Source organism: Symphalangus syndactylus, chromosome 19, assembly GCF_028878055.3.
Source record: "Symphalangus syndactylus isolate Jambi chromosome 19, NHGRI_mSymSyn1-v2.1_pri, whole genome shotgun sequence".
Classification (NCBI taxonomy): domain Eukaryota; kingdom Metazoa; phylum Chordata; class Mammalia; order Primates; family Hylobatidae; genus Symphalangus; species Symphalangus syndactylus.
In genome coordinates this window covers 22,470,155-22,486,788 of record NC_072434.2, presented here as the reverse complement: position 1 = coordinate 22,486,788, position 16,634 = coordinate 22,470,155, and the positions used below count along the sequence as shown (strand labels likewise).

General features: G+C 38.4%; 1 protein-coding gene across 11 annotated transcripts in view; it reads right to left on the bottom strand.

Annotated features, from left to right (window-relative positions):
* The window catches only part of KIF14 (kinesin family member 14), a 70,046-nt gene that overhangs the window by 10,443 nt on the left and 42,969 nt on the right, over positions 1-16,634 (bottom strand). For all 11 annotated transcript variants that reach the window (XM_055234839.2, XM_063613696.1, XM_063613699.1 and 8 more), the window contains 4 exons: positions 13,901-14,001; positions 8,127-8,221; positions 3,916-4,140; positions 3,540-3,724 (listed from right to left, as the gene is read on the bottom strand). In XM_055234839.2, the coding sequence (XP_055090814.1) occupies positions 3,540-3,724; positions 3,916-4,140; positions 8,127-8,221; positions 13,901-14,001 (606 nt within the window). The remainder of the gene's footprint in view (positions 1-3,539; positions 3,725-3,915; positions 4,141-8,126; positions 8,222-13,900; positions 14,002-16,634) is intronic.

Below are 16,634 nucleotides of genomic sequence, written 5' to 3'. Positions count from 1 at the left end.
AGTTAATAAAGATATGATTTTCTCGGAGGAAAAGAAATCAAGAGGGAGAGGAAGGGGAAGCAAAAGGGGTGAAAAAACACCCAAACATCTTCAAACAAAAGACTTCCCACATGCATTCAGAGTACACATATAAAAAAGGAATGAGGAAGCTTCTCTTCAGCTTTTCTTCTTTCTGTTACCTGCCCCCTGTAGTGTCTCTTCAAAATATTTCTCCTGGCCTGCCTTGGGGAATATGCTAATTGTATTGCTACAAGAAAAGGATTCTCAAACCATACTTAGTAGAAAGTGTAGTCACTAAATTCAGGTTTGCTAGCTTAACACAAGTCTCTCCGGAGCTTAATCTAACTTCCCCTCCAAGTCACCTGGTCTCTCCATCCTTGATTCCTTGTATAAGATTTCCCACAGGGCTATGAGTTGAAACCCACAAGTTCAGTTCAAAATGTTCTTCTCAGAAAATGAAAAGGAAAGAAACTACACACCAGTTACTCTAAGAGAGACATTCTTATAACATTAATTCATCTGATGGCCGGGCGCGGTGGCTCACGCTTGTAATCCCAGCACTTTGGGAGGCCGAGGCGGGCGGATCACGAGGTCAGGAGATCGAGACCACGGTGAAAACCCCGTCTCTACTAAAAATACAAAAAAATTAGCCGGGCGTAGTGGCGGGGGCCTGTAGTCCCAGCTACTCGGAGAGGCTGAGGCAGGAGAATGGCGTGAACCCGGGAGGCGGAGCTTGCAGTGAGCCGAGATTGCGCCACTGCACTCCAGCCAGGGCGACAGAGCGAGACTCCGTCTCAAAAAAAAAAAAAAAAAAAAAAAAAAAAAAAAAAAAAAAAAAAAAAAAAAAAAAAAAATTCATCTGATCCTCACAGCAATCCTGCCCGGTAGGCATTTCTAGCTTTATTTTCCTGTGAGAAACAGGAGACTCAAAAATTTAAGCAGTTTGCCCACGGATGCACAACTAATTTAGCATGGGTTCAAACATCAGTTTTTCAAGTGCCAGTAGTAAGTTTTTGTTTTGTGTGTGTTCTCCCACTATTCTAGTACTGCCTCTAAAATCTGAGAGCCAACTAAGCATCTAAGCAACTAAGCAACTGACCATCCTTCAACAAGCTTCCTTTTCTAGGCTCAAACTTACGTCAGACCCTTCGCTTCTGGCTCTCTAGCTTTGCTCTCTGGCCAATCCTACCTTTCATTTTCATGGTTCCATGCTGTCAGAAATTGTCCTTCATCTACTACTTCATCCACACCTGTTTGCAGTCCACCATCCCCCACCCCTTGTCTTAGTCATCCTATTTCCTCATTACCTATATCCAAAGTCATCCTTCATCCCATATGAATTTATAATTAATTCAATAACAAGTATCCAACCGAACATCTATCACATAATGGGGCCTTGTGAAAAAAGACACCCACTGTCCTCTACCTTCTTAGAGCTAACTCTCCATTGAGATGTACAGGCTTATAAATAGTATGTTATATTAGAAGTCATAACGGGTGAAGTTTAGGGTTATTAGAGAAGCAAATAAGACACGTGCCTAACCAAGTCTTGGGGAGACCTAGAAAATCCTCCTGAGGGAGAACAACAGACATTAAAAACAATCATCTGATTTCAAGTTTACTAGTTAGATCAGTTAAAGATTTCCAAATCCCAGCTAGTAAATAGCCCATTCAGGAAGTATTTGACACAACAAAAATTCTACTACAATAACAGAATGTGGAAAGTCTTTTGGTGGGCACTATAACATAAAATTTGTTCAAGTATTCTAGAACATTTTATTACACGGTCTAATTATCCTTTTTTAAAAGTGAAATCTAACCCTCTTAGTATTTTCTTTTATTAAATTGTTTATTTTTTGTTATTATTACTGAGACATGGTCTCACTCTGTCATCCAGGCTGGAGTGCAGTGGTGCAATCAACGGCTCACTGTAGCTTCGAACTCCCTGGCTCAAGCAATCCTCCCACCTCAGCCTCCCAAGTAGCTGGGACCACAGGTACGTGCCACCACAGCTGGCTGATTTTTTTTATTTTTTTTAGAGACAAAGTATCTAACAAGTTGGATATTTGTTATTATTTGCTATGTTGCCCAGGCTGGTCTCAAACTCCCAGGCTTAACTGATCCTCCTGCCTCAGCCTCCCAAAGTCCTAGGATTACAGGCTTGAGCCACCATACTCAGCCATTAATACTCTTATCTGCTCCTTTTGTATATCAAGGAATTTTTATGAAGGAATTTGTTAATATGGTAGATGACTAAGTATTCTCCAATATCAATTTTCCACTTCTTCCACAGATCCCTTGATTTTTGACTTGGCACATAGGTGTCCAGAATTTTTTTAAAAAATACGTTTCCTCATGATACTTGCACAGCTAGATGTAGTCAAATGATAAAATTCTAGCCAGATATATAAATAGATGTGGCATACAGTGATTTCCAGAAACCTCCCTTAAAAGAAGGCAAACTTCAGCCAGGCATGGTGGCTCACGCCTGTAATCCCAGCACTTTGGGAAGCTGGGGGGGCGGGGGGGGGGGGGTGCGGATCACCTAAGGTCAGGAGTTCGAGACTAGCCTGGCCAACATGGTGAAACCCCATCTCTACTAAAAAAACAAAAATTAGCCGAGCATGGTGATGGGTGCCTGTAATCCTAGCTACTCGAGAGGCTGCAGGAGAATCACTTGAACCCAGGAGCAGAGGTTGCAGTGAACCAAGATCACGCCACTGCACTCCAACCTGGGTGACAAGAGTGAGACTCAAAAAAAAAGGCAAACTTTGCCCTATCCTTCTCACCACTCCTTCCATCCTGCTGCACTGAGCTCAGATGGGGCTCCTCCATGGTGGGTCATGAAATCAGGGGCTACACTTGGGGCATGGTGGAGAGGACCACTAGGAGGAGCCTGGATCCTGAGGACTCTGTGGATCACAGCCACTGTGACTACATCGAGATTTTATGTGAGAGAGAATAAGCTTTCATCTTACTTCTTCTTACAGCCACACCTAATCTTATCTGATACAAGATAAGCAGGAAAACAAAATTATTTCCTTGTCTCTATGTCAGCAGGATTGTGGCCAATTCAGTCTGAGTTGAAACCCAATCCCATACCCAGAGCAAGACTCTGTCTCTCTTCCCAGTATCCCTTATTGAGGGCCAGCATGGTATAACGGCAGAGCATGAACTGGGCCTGGGTCCAAACCCAACTCAGTCATTTACTAGTTAGGTAACATTGGATGGTATATTTATTTTCCCTGTGCCTCCATTTCCTCATCTACAAGACAGTGATAACAGTGCCCACTGCTGGGGTTGTTATAAGGATTAAATGAGTTAATATTTGTAAATCACTTAGAACTACTCATACATAGAGAGCCATGTAAGTCTTTGTTCAATAAATCAATCACAGACAACCACAGTCTCAGGACTTCAAAATAGAATGTACTTTTGAAAATCATACAGAGCTAATTTTAGGGAAGATATAGACAGTAGAAAGCCAATAAATAATTATTAAATGAATCCTTCAAATGATAATAAGCAAATCAATTTACCTGCAAAAATAACTGTAAGTAGCCTCCCAGTTTTTTAACTTCTTGTCTCAATTCATCCTCAAGTCTTGCTACGTTGGTACAAGGCAGTAAATCACTCAGCCAGTGTTTCATTAGCACTACTAGCTGCTCAAAAGCACATGCAGTCTGAATAGTAAGTGACTGGATTGCTCGATTGGAAGAAAACACTTTGAAAGAAGAAGAAAAATTACTGGATGAAATAATATCCAAATAAAAGAACTCATATATGATCATCATTAAAAGATTTAACACAGTTAAAAGATGCATGCCAGATGTGCCAAATAATTATTCAAAACAAAGTGCAACGTGCAGAAAATAATCATTTATGTGAGTTAACAAAAGCAGTGAGATTGCTTACAGTTATCTTGACTTTCTTCATCTTGTTCTTCATGAGCCTTGGAAATGGCAAATAGCCCATTATAAATTTTAAGAAAACTATTAATTAGGCTGTCTGCTATAGTTCTTTCTTCATGATAACTCTGTCCAAGAAAATCTAATGAAGAACCAATCAATTCTTTGCAAATTCCAGGAAGAAATGACTCTGCTGAATTTGAGTAAATAGTGCTTGATTTGTCCATTAAACCTACATCAACAGAAAATAGCCATTTTAAGCCTTGTTTTCAGGAATAATACTTTCTTTTTTAAAAAAAGGGATCTTTACTTTATGCATTTCTGGATTATTTAAATGTATTACAACAACAAAGCATTTTTGTGTTCCTTGCGGAATTAGAAAAACAAAACTATTAGTATATATAACATCGTATGCTATGCTGTACTTGGAAGTATATCTTCCATGCTATACTTGCATATGTTGATTTCCAGGGTGCTCCATAATGTTAATTCTGCAGAAACAACCCCTCTGCTGCTTGCAAATGTTATTCGTATACTATTGCTCTTCCAAAAATGTTCAGGCATAATACTTTCAAACAAATGTTTTAATGCAAGCATATTATAGGATCACTGATCAATAAATTCAAAGTAGGCTATACTTATTTCAATTCAGCCTAATTTCTATATGCTAAAGTGAAAACACAATTTCATTCATGGATCAATTAACCTCTCAACAGCATCAATCCATAGATTTAGTAGCTCCCTGACTGTACTATGAGACAATAGAGAATCCAAATATCCCACTTAACCATTGGTTTAATCTCTTTCTTTACTTTTTGGTAGGAATTAATTTTCTTTTCTTTCTTTTTTTTTTTTTTTTTTTTTTTTTTTTTTTTTTAAGAGACAGGGTTGGGCCAGGCACGGTGGCTCATGCCTGTAATCCCAGCACCTTGGGAGGCTGAGGCAGGCAGATCACGAAGTCAGGAGATCAAGACCATCCTGGCTAACATGGTGAAACCCCATCTCTACTAAAAATACAAAAAAATTAGCCAGGCGTGGTGGCACACACCTGTAGTTCCAGCTACCCGGGAGGCTGAGGCAGGAGAATCACTTGAACCCAGGAGGCGGAGGTTACAGTGAGCCGATATGGCACCACTGCACTCCAGCCTGGGCAACAGAGCAAGACTCTGTCTCAAAAAAAAAAAAAAAAAAAGAGAGAGACAGACAGGGTCTTGCTCTGTTGCCCAGGCTGGAGTGCAGTGGTTACTCACAAGCGTGATCATAGCACAGTGAGCCTCAAAACTCCTGGGCTCAAGCAATCCCTTGGCCTCAGCCTCCACAGTAGGTAGGTCTACAAGCATGTACCACTATGTCTGGTGGGATTAATTTTCCCTAAAGAACTGTAATTGATGAAAACAATGACAGTTCCATAAAATTAGAAATATAATTGGATTCATAAACTAGAAAAGTAGGCAATGATAAACTACATTAAAAGTAGTGTCTCAGCCGGGTGCAGTGGCTCATGCCTGTAATCCCAGCACTTTGGGAGGCCGAGCTGGGCGGATCACCTGAGGCCAGGAGTTCAAGACCAGCCTGGCCAACACGGTGAAACCCCGTCTCTACTAAATATGAAAAATTAGCCAGGCATGGTGCTGGGCGCCTGTAATTCCAGCTACTTGGGAGGCTGAGGCAGGAGAATTGCTTGAACCTGGGAGAAGGAGGTTGCAGTGAGCCGAGATCATGCCATTGCACTCCAGCCTGGACTAAAAGGGCGAAACTCTGTCTCAAAAAAAAAAAAAAAAAAAGGTAATGTCTCAGTACTTCTACTTTACAATAGTTTCTCTTTGAGGTATACTACAATCAAGATAGGCTAAAACCAACTGATTATCTACAGTTAATACAGCACATCTCTGAGAGATGGATTTTCTAAGCACTGTCTAAACCAGAAATAAATGGGAAGCTTGACTCATTCAGAGCCTCTGGAAATAACTTTATCCTGGAGTCCTAATATATTGAGTATAATTATTCTTATTTAATAGACAAGATTAAGTTTTCTGGTCTACTTCATAGATGCTTAAAAGCAGCAAACTAAAAGGAGGTAGAATAAAGGCATAGGGTGGGGAATATTAGAAAACTAGAACAAAGGTAAGAGTTTGGTTTGTAAAGAGAAAAAAGAAAAGTTACAAAACCCAAAGCTACAGTAGGGTAACGATGACTCCATATGATTATGATGATAATGACTATAGTAGGGTCATCGAGAAGAGTTAACTACATATTCTCTATTTAAGAAGATAATTGGATTAATGCATTCTAAAATCCAACAAAAACATTTTAGGAAGACCTGCAAAAATACAGGAAAATATATGGCCCTGAATTTTAGAAGTTAAGATACTTGCTCAACTTCCCAAAGCTAGAAAGTGCTAGACACTGGGGTACAGCCCCTCACCCCCAGGCCTGGTCCCCCTTCCACCACTCACAGCTGCCCAGACGGGGTCCTACTAAGTTCACATGTGGGTTTCCATTTCTGTCTTTGAAAACCACAAATAAGCAAAGACCTTTTCTATCTCTGACTTCCCTTAAAATTATATCTTACTCAGATAATACTGAATAAATAAGTTGCTACCACAGATATATATCTTTTTATTTTGCTGGTAAATAAAAACCCACAGCATATTTTAATCTACCTCAGATTAAATAAGTAGTAGGATCATAATTATCTTCCTAAAAGAAACCCTAATTTCTAAAACTTAAAGATGAGATATAATACTTTTTATGGCTACTCCTTCCATTAGAACCTTCATCAAATAGATTGTTACATAATTATTTTAAAATTTTTGTTTACTAAGTATAATATGTGTACTGTAAAGTGCATATATCTTAAGTGTACAGCTGATTTATATATGCGTACGTCTGTAAACCCCACTTAGCTCAATGTATACAACATTTCCACCATCCCATCCCAACAGGTTTCAACCTCTTCCCGGTTACTAACTCCCAACAGAGGTAACCACTATTCAATTCTAACCTACTCTGGCTTTTGTCACCATAGTTTAGTTTACCTGTCCTTAAACTTCATATAAAAGGAATCATGTAGTATATACTCTTTTGGATCTGGATTCTTTCACTCAACATTATGTTTCTGGAATTCATCCAGGTTATTGTGTGAATCAGTCATTCCTTCTTTTTTATTGCTGCATAGTAGTCTATTGTTAGCAGGTAGTAATTTTTTTTTTTTTTTCTTGAGATGGAGTTTCACTCTTGTTGCCCAGGCTGGAGTGCAATGGTGCCATCTCAGCTCACCACAACCTCTGCTTCCCAGGTTCAAGCGATTCTCCTGCCTCAGCCTCTCGAGTAGCTGGGATTACAGGCATGCGCCACCACACCCGGCTAATTTTGTATTTTTAGTAGAGATAGGGTTTCTCCATGTTGTTCAGGCTGGTCTTCAACTCCTGACCTCAGGTGATTCGCCCACCCTGGCCTCCCAAAGTGCTAGGATTACAGACGTGAGCCACTGTGCCCAGCCCAGCAGGTAGTAATTTTTTTTTTTTTTTTTTTTTGTAATTTTTAAATTGTAATTATTACAGGTAGTTACACATATAAAATTTACAGTGTATCCTCTCTTCCTACATTTTAAAATAACATGATAATAAATATTGGTAAAAAATAATTATTCAGAGGAATAATACCTTAACTTTTTTAAAAAAATTGAAATAATTTTGGGATAGATGATACATAGATCATTATACAAAATTCAGAAGAAACCAAAGGGTATGCAGTGAAAAGGGTGCCTTCCTTCCTGTCCTGTCTCCATCCCCAAGCTCCCATGTACAACCAGCACTTTGGGGTTTTGGTGTAGTTCTGCAGAGAGATCTTATCATTTACAAGCATCTATGTCCACATATTCTTTTTTCTCCTCCTCACACAAATGGTAGAATAAAATACATAATCCGCTGCACTTTGCTTTTTTTCACTTGTAAGGAAGTAATATTCTCCTACATTTTGGAACATACACATCTTCCACATTTGAATTAGTTACTCTACTAAAAGGCTTTGAAATAAATCACAGAGCACAGAATTTTTGAAGTGGAAGGGGTCATTGATCCAACCTCCTCATTTTACAGAGGAATCAGAAGCTTCCAGGAAATGAAATGATTTGCACATGGATAAGAAAAAAATGTAATGGTAGAAACAGGACTCAGTGCTTTTCTTGCCATACAGAAAATGTGAAGAAAAAAATACCTGATGAATGTGAAGAATGCAAATTCTTAATTGGATGGACTTGTATGTCATGTAAACAACCAGAAATTCTTCTGTTCTTCATCAAACTCCTACTCCTGAAAAAAGACAAACCATAAGATTAGCAGTTCTATACCACATGGAATAATATTATTAAGAATATTTATAAGTTCTCTAAAGAAAATGGACATTCATGTGTGTGTTTTTCATTAAAAATTTTCATCAAAGGAAAAAGTCATTTGGTTAATTGAGCAAGAATTTTACTATTTACAGGCACTGTTCTAGGCAGATAGTTAATTAAATAGAATAAGTATTTATTGAGCACTACTATTTGCAGGCTCTGGATATTGTGGTAAAATGTGGCAAACATGGTTTCTGGGCTCACTAGGCTTAAAGTCCAGAACAAAAGAGATAAATTAGGCAAATAATTACAATAAAGTGATAAATGTGATAAAGGCATAAGAGTGTTGTGGTAGATTCTATAAAAGAACTTGACCTGGCCCAAGAAGTCGGGGGGCCTCCTTGGAGCAATAACCCTCAAGGAGAAGTAAAACTTAACCAAACAGAGGGCAGGCTTGGGAAGCAGGGAATAGTGTCTCAGACACAAACACCAGGAAGACCTGATAAATGAAAGTAGTGTACATGCGAAGAACCAAACGAGGTTCAGAAGGACTGTGGCCTATGATGTAAGAGAGAGAGCAGCAAGGGATTAAACTGGGAGGTGCACAGGGGCCAGCTTGAGGTGGTCTTTGTATGTCAATAAAGCTTGGATTTTATCCTGAGCAAATTATCCAGGGAGGGATTTTATCTTATTTTTTTCAGTGGCCGAGTTGGGATTTATTTATTTTCTTTCAACTTTGATTTTAGGTTCAAGGGGTACATGTGCAGGTTTGTTACATGGGTAAATTTCATGCTGTGGGGGTTTGGCCTACAGAGAATTTTGTCACACAGGTAACAGGGATAATACCTGATGGTATTAAAAGTTTTTCAATCCTCACCTTCCTCCACCATCCTCAAATAGGCCCTAGTGTCTATTATTCACTTCTTTGTGTCCATGTGTACTCAATGTTTCAAGGAAAGATTTTAAACAGGGAAGTGATTTAGGTAAATAAACATTTAAGTAGGTATCTGCTACACTGTGTACAAAGCATAATACCTGTGAAGTGCAGCAGTGGTACAAATGGAAGAAATGTTTCTATCTCCAGTTGCTCTTTTTGCTGACCTCTTTTTCCTCAGCCTATAAAAATGTCCCAATTTCTAGCCGGGAGTGATGGCAGGTGCCTGTAGTCCCAGCTACTCGGGAGGCTGAGGCAGAAGAATGGCGTAAACCCGGGAGGCGGAGCTTACAGTGAGCGGAGATCATGCCACTGCACTCCGGCCTGGGCGACAGAGCAAGACTCCATCTCAAAAAAAAAAAAAAAAAAAACCCAATTTCTGCTTTGAGTTTGCTTGGCTTGCCTAAGCTGTTACTTTCTTTCTTTCTGTTTGCTTCTTGAAAATGGAGGCTACACTTTCTGCTACTGGAGAAAGCAGCCTACCTCCATATTGCCATTCATCTATAAATTTTCTAAACCCAAACTCCAATTCCTATGTCAATGAAACTAACAGAGCAGTGATCTAGATCTAAATTTAGTGGATCCTTTGAAGTATTTTTCCTAACAGAACCCTCCATTACAGTTGGCCACTCAAAGAAAAATACTATTTGTTGAAAAATTAAACCAAAGCATTCTATCACTAGTAGCCTAAATGTTTCAAATATAAAATTTCCCCCATGAACTCCTACAAGAAAAACACAGAAATAGGACTGATAAAAGGGAAAGGAAATATCAATTCTCAAATATTACAGTTTTTCTACTTAGGGGTGAAAAAAAGAGTATATTATTACAGCAAGTCTAAACTAGGAAAACAGTTATTCTTGCAACAATATCATAGTTAAACAATGTTTAAACCCAAGTAAAATGCTTGTCATATTCCTTTCAAAGAGTTTTTACTTAACCTCAGAGGGAAATTTACTTTTAACTGTCAACAGTATATATCAAAATTTATAGACAGTCAAACCAGTCTATTTTATTGCAGAACAACTGTGGCATATCATTGCCTAGCAGAAGTTCTATAATTAAGAATCTGTCAGTGTTTCCATTACCTGCAGGCATTCTCAGAGTTTGGAATTCTGTCATAAACATTCTTACAAGGCTGAAACTTCATATACAAGGTCTCAGACTAAGAGCAATTCATTTTTTAAAACTATGATACTTTTAAATTATAGAAGTACCCAAAAATCTCTGTGAAATGAAAACATCCAATTTCAAAATCTTAGAAAACGTTGAGATGTTTTGAATTTTGGTAACATTTTAAATTTCTGCTGATTCCCTAATTATTAACTTAAAAGTCAACAGGGCCGGGCGCGGTGGCTCACGCTTGTAATCCCAGCACTTTGGGAGGCCGAGGCGGGCGAATCACGAGGTCAGGAGATCGAGACCACGGTGAAACCCCGTCTCTACTAAAAATACAAAAAAATTAGCCGGGCGTGGTGGCGGGCGCCTGTAGTCCCAGCTACTCGGAGAGGCTGAGGCAGGAGAATGGCGTGAACCCGGGAGGCGGAGCTTGCAGTGAGCCGAGATCGCGCCACTGCACTCCAGCCTGGGCGACAGAGCGAGACTCCGTCTCAAGAAAAAAAAAAAAAAAAAGTCAACAGAAAATAAGATGTAAATTACCAACATCCAGGAGGCATTTTTTTTTTTAGAGACGGAGGCTCGCTCTATCGCCCAGGCTGGAGTGCAGTGGCGTGATCTTGGCTCACTGCAAGCTCTGCCTCCTGGGTTCACGCCATTCTCCTGCCTCAGCCTCCCGAGTAGCTGGGACTACAGGCGCCCAACACCACGCCCAGCTAATTTTTGTATTTTTAGTAGAGATGGGGTTTCACCATGTTAGCCAGGATAGTCTCAATCTCCTGACCTCATGATCCGCCCACCTCGGCCTCCCAAAGTGCTGGGATTACAGGCATGAGCCACCGCACCCAGCCGCAGTAGGCTAGAAGTTTAATGCTCATTATTAATGGTCATATTGTGATTTACAATTCTAAATATACAAAGTTTAAATCTGTTTATAATAAAAATAATACAAAACTAGTAATCCTAAAATCCAAAGATATTCATAAATCATTCTCTGATGAATTTATTCGTCTGGTTTAAATTTTTGGGTTACTCTAGGTTGGCTTAAATATCTTAAGCTCTATCTACCCAATTTCACCTAAGGACCATATTTAGCTCACTTCAGTGCCAAAGGCCAACTCTGTCAAGTCCTCAAGACAAATCACTTGAAGATATTACCATCTGTTACTGGTACTGGACACAAATCATAGCTTCTCTGTATTCTAAGATTTAATCTTATTCAATATATATTATGCATCCAATAATAATCAGAGCTGCCATTTATTGAATGCCCACCAACCGTAATAGGAGCTTTATATGCACTATCTCTAATCCTCGTAACAACTCTGCAACATAGCCATTATCAGTCCGACGTTGTCAGTCATGGTGGTCATAGTAGAAGTAGCAGGAGCAGCAGCTGCTCTATACATAGGACCTCACTTAATCTTAATAGTAAACCCTTGTAAAGTAGGTATATATTACTGTCTTCATTTTATAGATGAGAAAATTGAAGCCTAGGGATGTAATGTCACTTGTACACGACTACATTGAGCATGGATTAGAACCCAGGACGCTGATATCAGAGCTTGTGACCTTTTTGCTATGCTATATTGTAGGGGGATACAGACATGTTCCCTACACTCAAGGAGCTCATTTCTGTGTAAAAGATATGCTTTGTATTTCATTCAGGATAATGCTTGTTATGTACTAGCAATTTCTTACCATAGCTTAGAGGTTACCATGTGACCAATAAAGCAGAAATAATGGGGGAAAGTTGCTATAAAATAGTTTCATCTCTTTGAGGAAAATCATAAATGAGTTTAAAATAAGCCAAGTCAAAAACAAGGCTATAGGCCTAAAATGATTTAGAAACCCAAATGGATTTTGATCTGCAGCTGAAGGCAATGAAGTTTAAGAAAACAAAAAGCAATTAGCTTAAACAGAAGGATGCTACTCTTTCATATACAATGGAGAGGCGATATGGCATAGCAGTTAAAAAAATCAGGAGTTTGGAGTCACCCAAACTTGGATTTGAGTAATGGCTCTTCCTCATGTCAGCTCTGTGACTTTGGACAAGTCACTTAACCTCTCTAAATTCTCAGTTTCTTCATCTGTAAAATGAGGGTAATGACAATATCTACTTCATAGGTTTGTGGTGTGTACTAGGTGAGATAAGGCTTAGTAAGCATTTAATAAATGCTCTTAATAACAATGATGCTTCTGCTGACAGATAAATACTATTGACCCTTACATCTTGAAAATCCCCAGCTCCATCCACCAAAGTTCTAAACCCAAATATACACCTGGATGTCCCCTGAGAATCTCAAATTCTTCATGTTCAAAATTAAACTCCTCTTAAACGCTCCATCTCAGGCAACACGACTTTCCTCTAGTCAGTCACCCAATTTAAAACCAGGAGTCATCCTTGCACCCTTCACACCTTCAGCCCCACAACCAGTCTCTGCATCCTATTGATTCTGCATCCTGAGTATGTATAAAACTCAACTTTCCTCTTCACTGCATTTAAAATCCTTCTGTCTAGCCTCAGTTCAGGTTTTTGTCAACTGCTCCTGCCTCTACTTTCCTCAATTCCTGGTCTTTCAGGACAGAGGGTATTTTGTATTCACCTTTGCTTCCTCAGGGCATAGCAGACAGTAGTCATCAAAGAAATACTTGCTTAAAAACCAAACTAGGAGGTTAAATTGGCTCCAAGGCCTTTCCATAATACCATTTTGCCTCTCTATAATCTAAGCATCTGAGGTCTAAGCAGAACTAGTTTTTCCTTGAAAAGCATCTATTATTCACTATGGAGGTCTTTTATGTTTTGAGTTAATAAGCAACATTTGTCATATATAGAAGTTGTCTATCACTGTGATTTATTCTTTTGTGGAGTTCATACTAGATTTACTGCATTTAAAATTCTGTAACTTACAAGAAAATATCATAGAATATGTCAAGTTCTTGAGAAAGGGTAATTTTTTTTTTTTTTTTTTTGAGAGAGAGTCTCACTGTGTCACCCAGGCTGGAGTGCAGTGGCTGGAGTGCAGTGGAGCGATCTCGGCTCACTGCAAGTTCCGCCTCCCAGGTTCATGCCATTCTCCTGCCTAAGCCTCCCGAGTAGCTGGGAGTACAGGTGCCTGCCACCACGCTGGGCTAATTTTTTGTATTTTTGGTAGAGACGGGGTTTCACTGTGTTAGCCAGGATGGTCTCAATCTCCTGACCTCGTGATCCACCCACCTTGGCCTCCCAAAGTGCTGGGATTACAGGCGTGAGCCACTATACCCGGCCAGAGAAAATAATTTAAAAGTAATAAATACTGTTCATTTTTACGGAAAATTTAATTTATGCTGCTCTAAGTTGCTCTTAAGACTTACATGATGAAACACTGAAAATCTGGTTTCTCTTCTAACTGACTAATAAACAATTTAATGCCCTAAGTGCTGTAATTTGACCAATAACATATTATTCCTCTTATAGTTCTGGGTTTCCTGTCCAGACATCTATCATGACAATGGTTCTTTTAAAATAAGGAAATAATACATATGATATACAATTTACACACACACACACACACACACGCATGCACACACAAAGAGCAAGAAAACCAGTAACAAAAATGTCTTTACCTCCTTCTAGAAAGTGAAGAAACTGGTGCATCTGTAATATCGGGTTCCCATTCATCTTCAGGATCACAAAAGACATCTTCACCCCTGTTACTACCATTACTCTAAGAAAAATATAATATATAGTTTCAGTAAATTTGGGGTGAAAAAATGTTTAGCAACTAAGAAAAAAGATTAAATCCTTGTTACATTTAAACCATAAAATTAGCAAGATCACATATTATCTGATAAGTCTAAAAAATCATTCCTGATCAAATTAAAAGTCAATCACATGATGATAGGGATGATATTAAAAGACATCTACTTTTAATAAAAACAATAGAAATCATTAAATAATTCAGGAATAATAAACGAGATTTATAAGAATTTATAAAAACATAAACAATAAAATCCGCAGGAGAGACATAAAAGAATAATCTGACAAAGTTAAGATGTAGTCACTTCCTGGTTGAATATATTGATCAGGATTATAGTCTACATTTTACATATTTAACATAATAACAATTACAGTTCTAGCAAAATGCTACATAGAACTTGATTCAGAGACAGTATAATTATACAGAAAAATAAGTTAAAAATTGCAATGAATGGTTAAAAGTAGGAGGTAAGTTAAACCTAAGGTAATTCAACCACTAGGTTTTAAAGTATATATCAAGGCAAGAATAATCAAATGACCTCCATACTACTTTTGTTGTTCTAAAAACACAAGCAATTCATATTAATTGTAGAAAATTTGGAAATTATTAATACATATAAACACAAAGAAAAAAGTTAAAACCACTCATAAACCCATCATTTTCACATAAACATTGTCAATGCTTTGGTATGATTGCTTTCAGCCTTTTTGGATTTTCTATTATGAATATACTTCACGTTTATGACATAAACCCTACTTCTTCATGGTGTAAGAATTCTCTTTCTTTTGTAGAGAGAAGGCTGGTATCGAACTCCTGGGCTCAAGTGATCCTCTCATCTCAGCCTCCCAAAGTGCTGGGATTACAGGGCAACCTTGACCTTCTGGACTCAAGTCTCACCGCAGCCTTCCAAGCAGCTGGGACTCCAGGCATGCAAAACCACATCTGTCTAATTTTCAAATTTTTGGTAAAAGAGACAGGGTTGGCTGGGTGTGGTGGCTCATGTCTGTAATCTCAGCATTTTGGGAGGCTGAGGCAGGCGGATCACCTGAGGTCAGGAGTTTGAGATCAGCGTGGCCAACATGGTAAAATCCTGACTCTACTAAAAATACAAAAAAAGAAAAAAAAAAATTAGCTGGGCATGGTGGCACGTGCCTGTAATCCCAGACACTCAGAAAGCCGAGGAACAAGAATTGCTTGAACCTGGGAGGTGGAGGTTGCAGTGAGCCGAGATTGTGCCACTGCACTCCAGCCTGGGCAACAGAGCAAGACTCTGTCTCAAAACAAACAAACAAATAAGCAAACAAACAAAAACTATGTTACCCAGGCTGTTCTTGAACTCCTGGGCTCAAGTGATCCTCCAGCCTTGGCCTCCCAAAGTGTTGAAATTAAAAGCGTGAGCCACTGTGCCCGGCCCTGCTAACATTTCCTTTAGGATTTTTTATAGCTGTGTTGATATTAAGATTGGTTGGTAGGCCAGGCACAATGGCTCACGCCTATAATCCCAGCACTTTGGGAGGCTGAGAAGAGTGGATCACAAGGTCAGGAGATTGAGACCGCTGACGCAGGAGAATCGCTTGAACCCGGGAGACAGAAGGTGCAGTGAGCCGAAATCACACCACTGCACTCCAACCTGGCGATGGAGTGAGATTCTGTCTCAAAAAAAAAGGATTGGTTGGTAATTCTCTTCTGAGTCATCTTTTCAGTTATTGTGGTTTTTGTTTGTTTGTTTTTAATCAGTTATTCTAGCATAAGATAAACTGTGACACTATTTATTGCTACGTTCTAGAATAGTTTAAACAGAATAAGATTTATCTGTTCTTTAGCAGTTTAAAAGAGCTTACCCATAAGAGTGTCTGAGATTAGCACCTTCCTTTCCTACACTTTGTTTTTTTTTGAGGCCAGTTTGTTGATGAACGTTTCAAATTATTGCATGGTTATTCACCTATGAAGTCAACTTTCTTAATTTATCTTTTTCTAAAAGGTATTTTATTTGTAGGAAATTGTCAAATTTATTAGCATAAAGTTTTATAGGTAACATTAATTTTTAAATGTTTTCTTTATGTTTACTTAAATGCCACTTCTCATTTCTAAAATCACTTTTATCTTTTCAAAGAACAAGGGCTTATATTTATTAATTTCTAATTCATTATTGCTTTTATCTCATAATGATTCCTTTCATTGCTTTCCTTTGTTTTATTTTGTTTTTATTTTCATTTTTCCATTAAACAATTCAAGTGTTAGGCTACAATTTGGCAGCATCCTCTTAAGTTTTTCCATATGATACCTTCATTACTACAATGATCTAAGTAATATATAGTTCCATATGGAGTCACATTATTTAAAGGTAGTATATCTGACAAATAGTAGCAATGCAACAATACATGTTGCAACTATTTTAGGGATAATTTATGGATTAGATAATATGAACTTTAAACTTTAAATTCATACCTCTCACAAAACACCATAATAAATTCTATGTGATTCAAAGATGTGAACTTTTTTTTTTTTTAATTAAAAGAAAATGCAGGGGTTGTACAATGTTTAAGTAAGATCTCTGGAATAATAGATGGATTCAAATTTACCAAATTAAAAATGCCTGT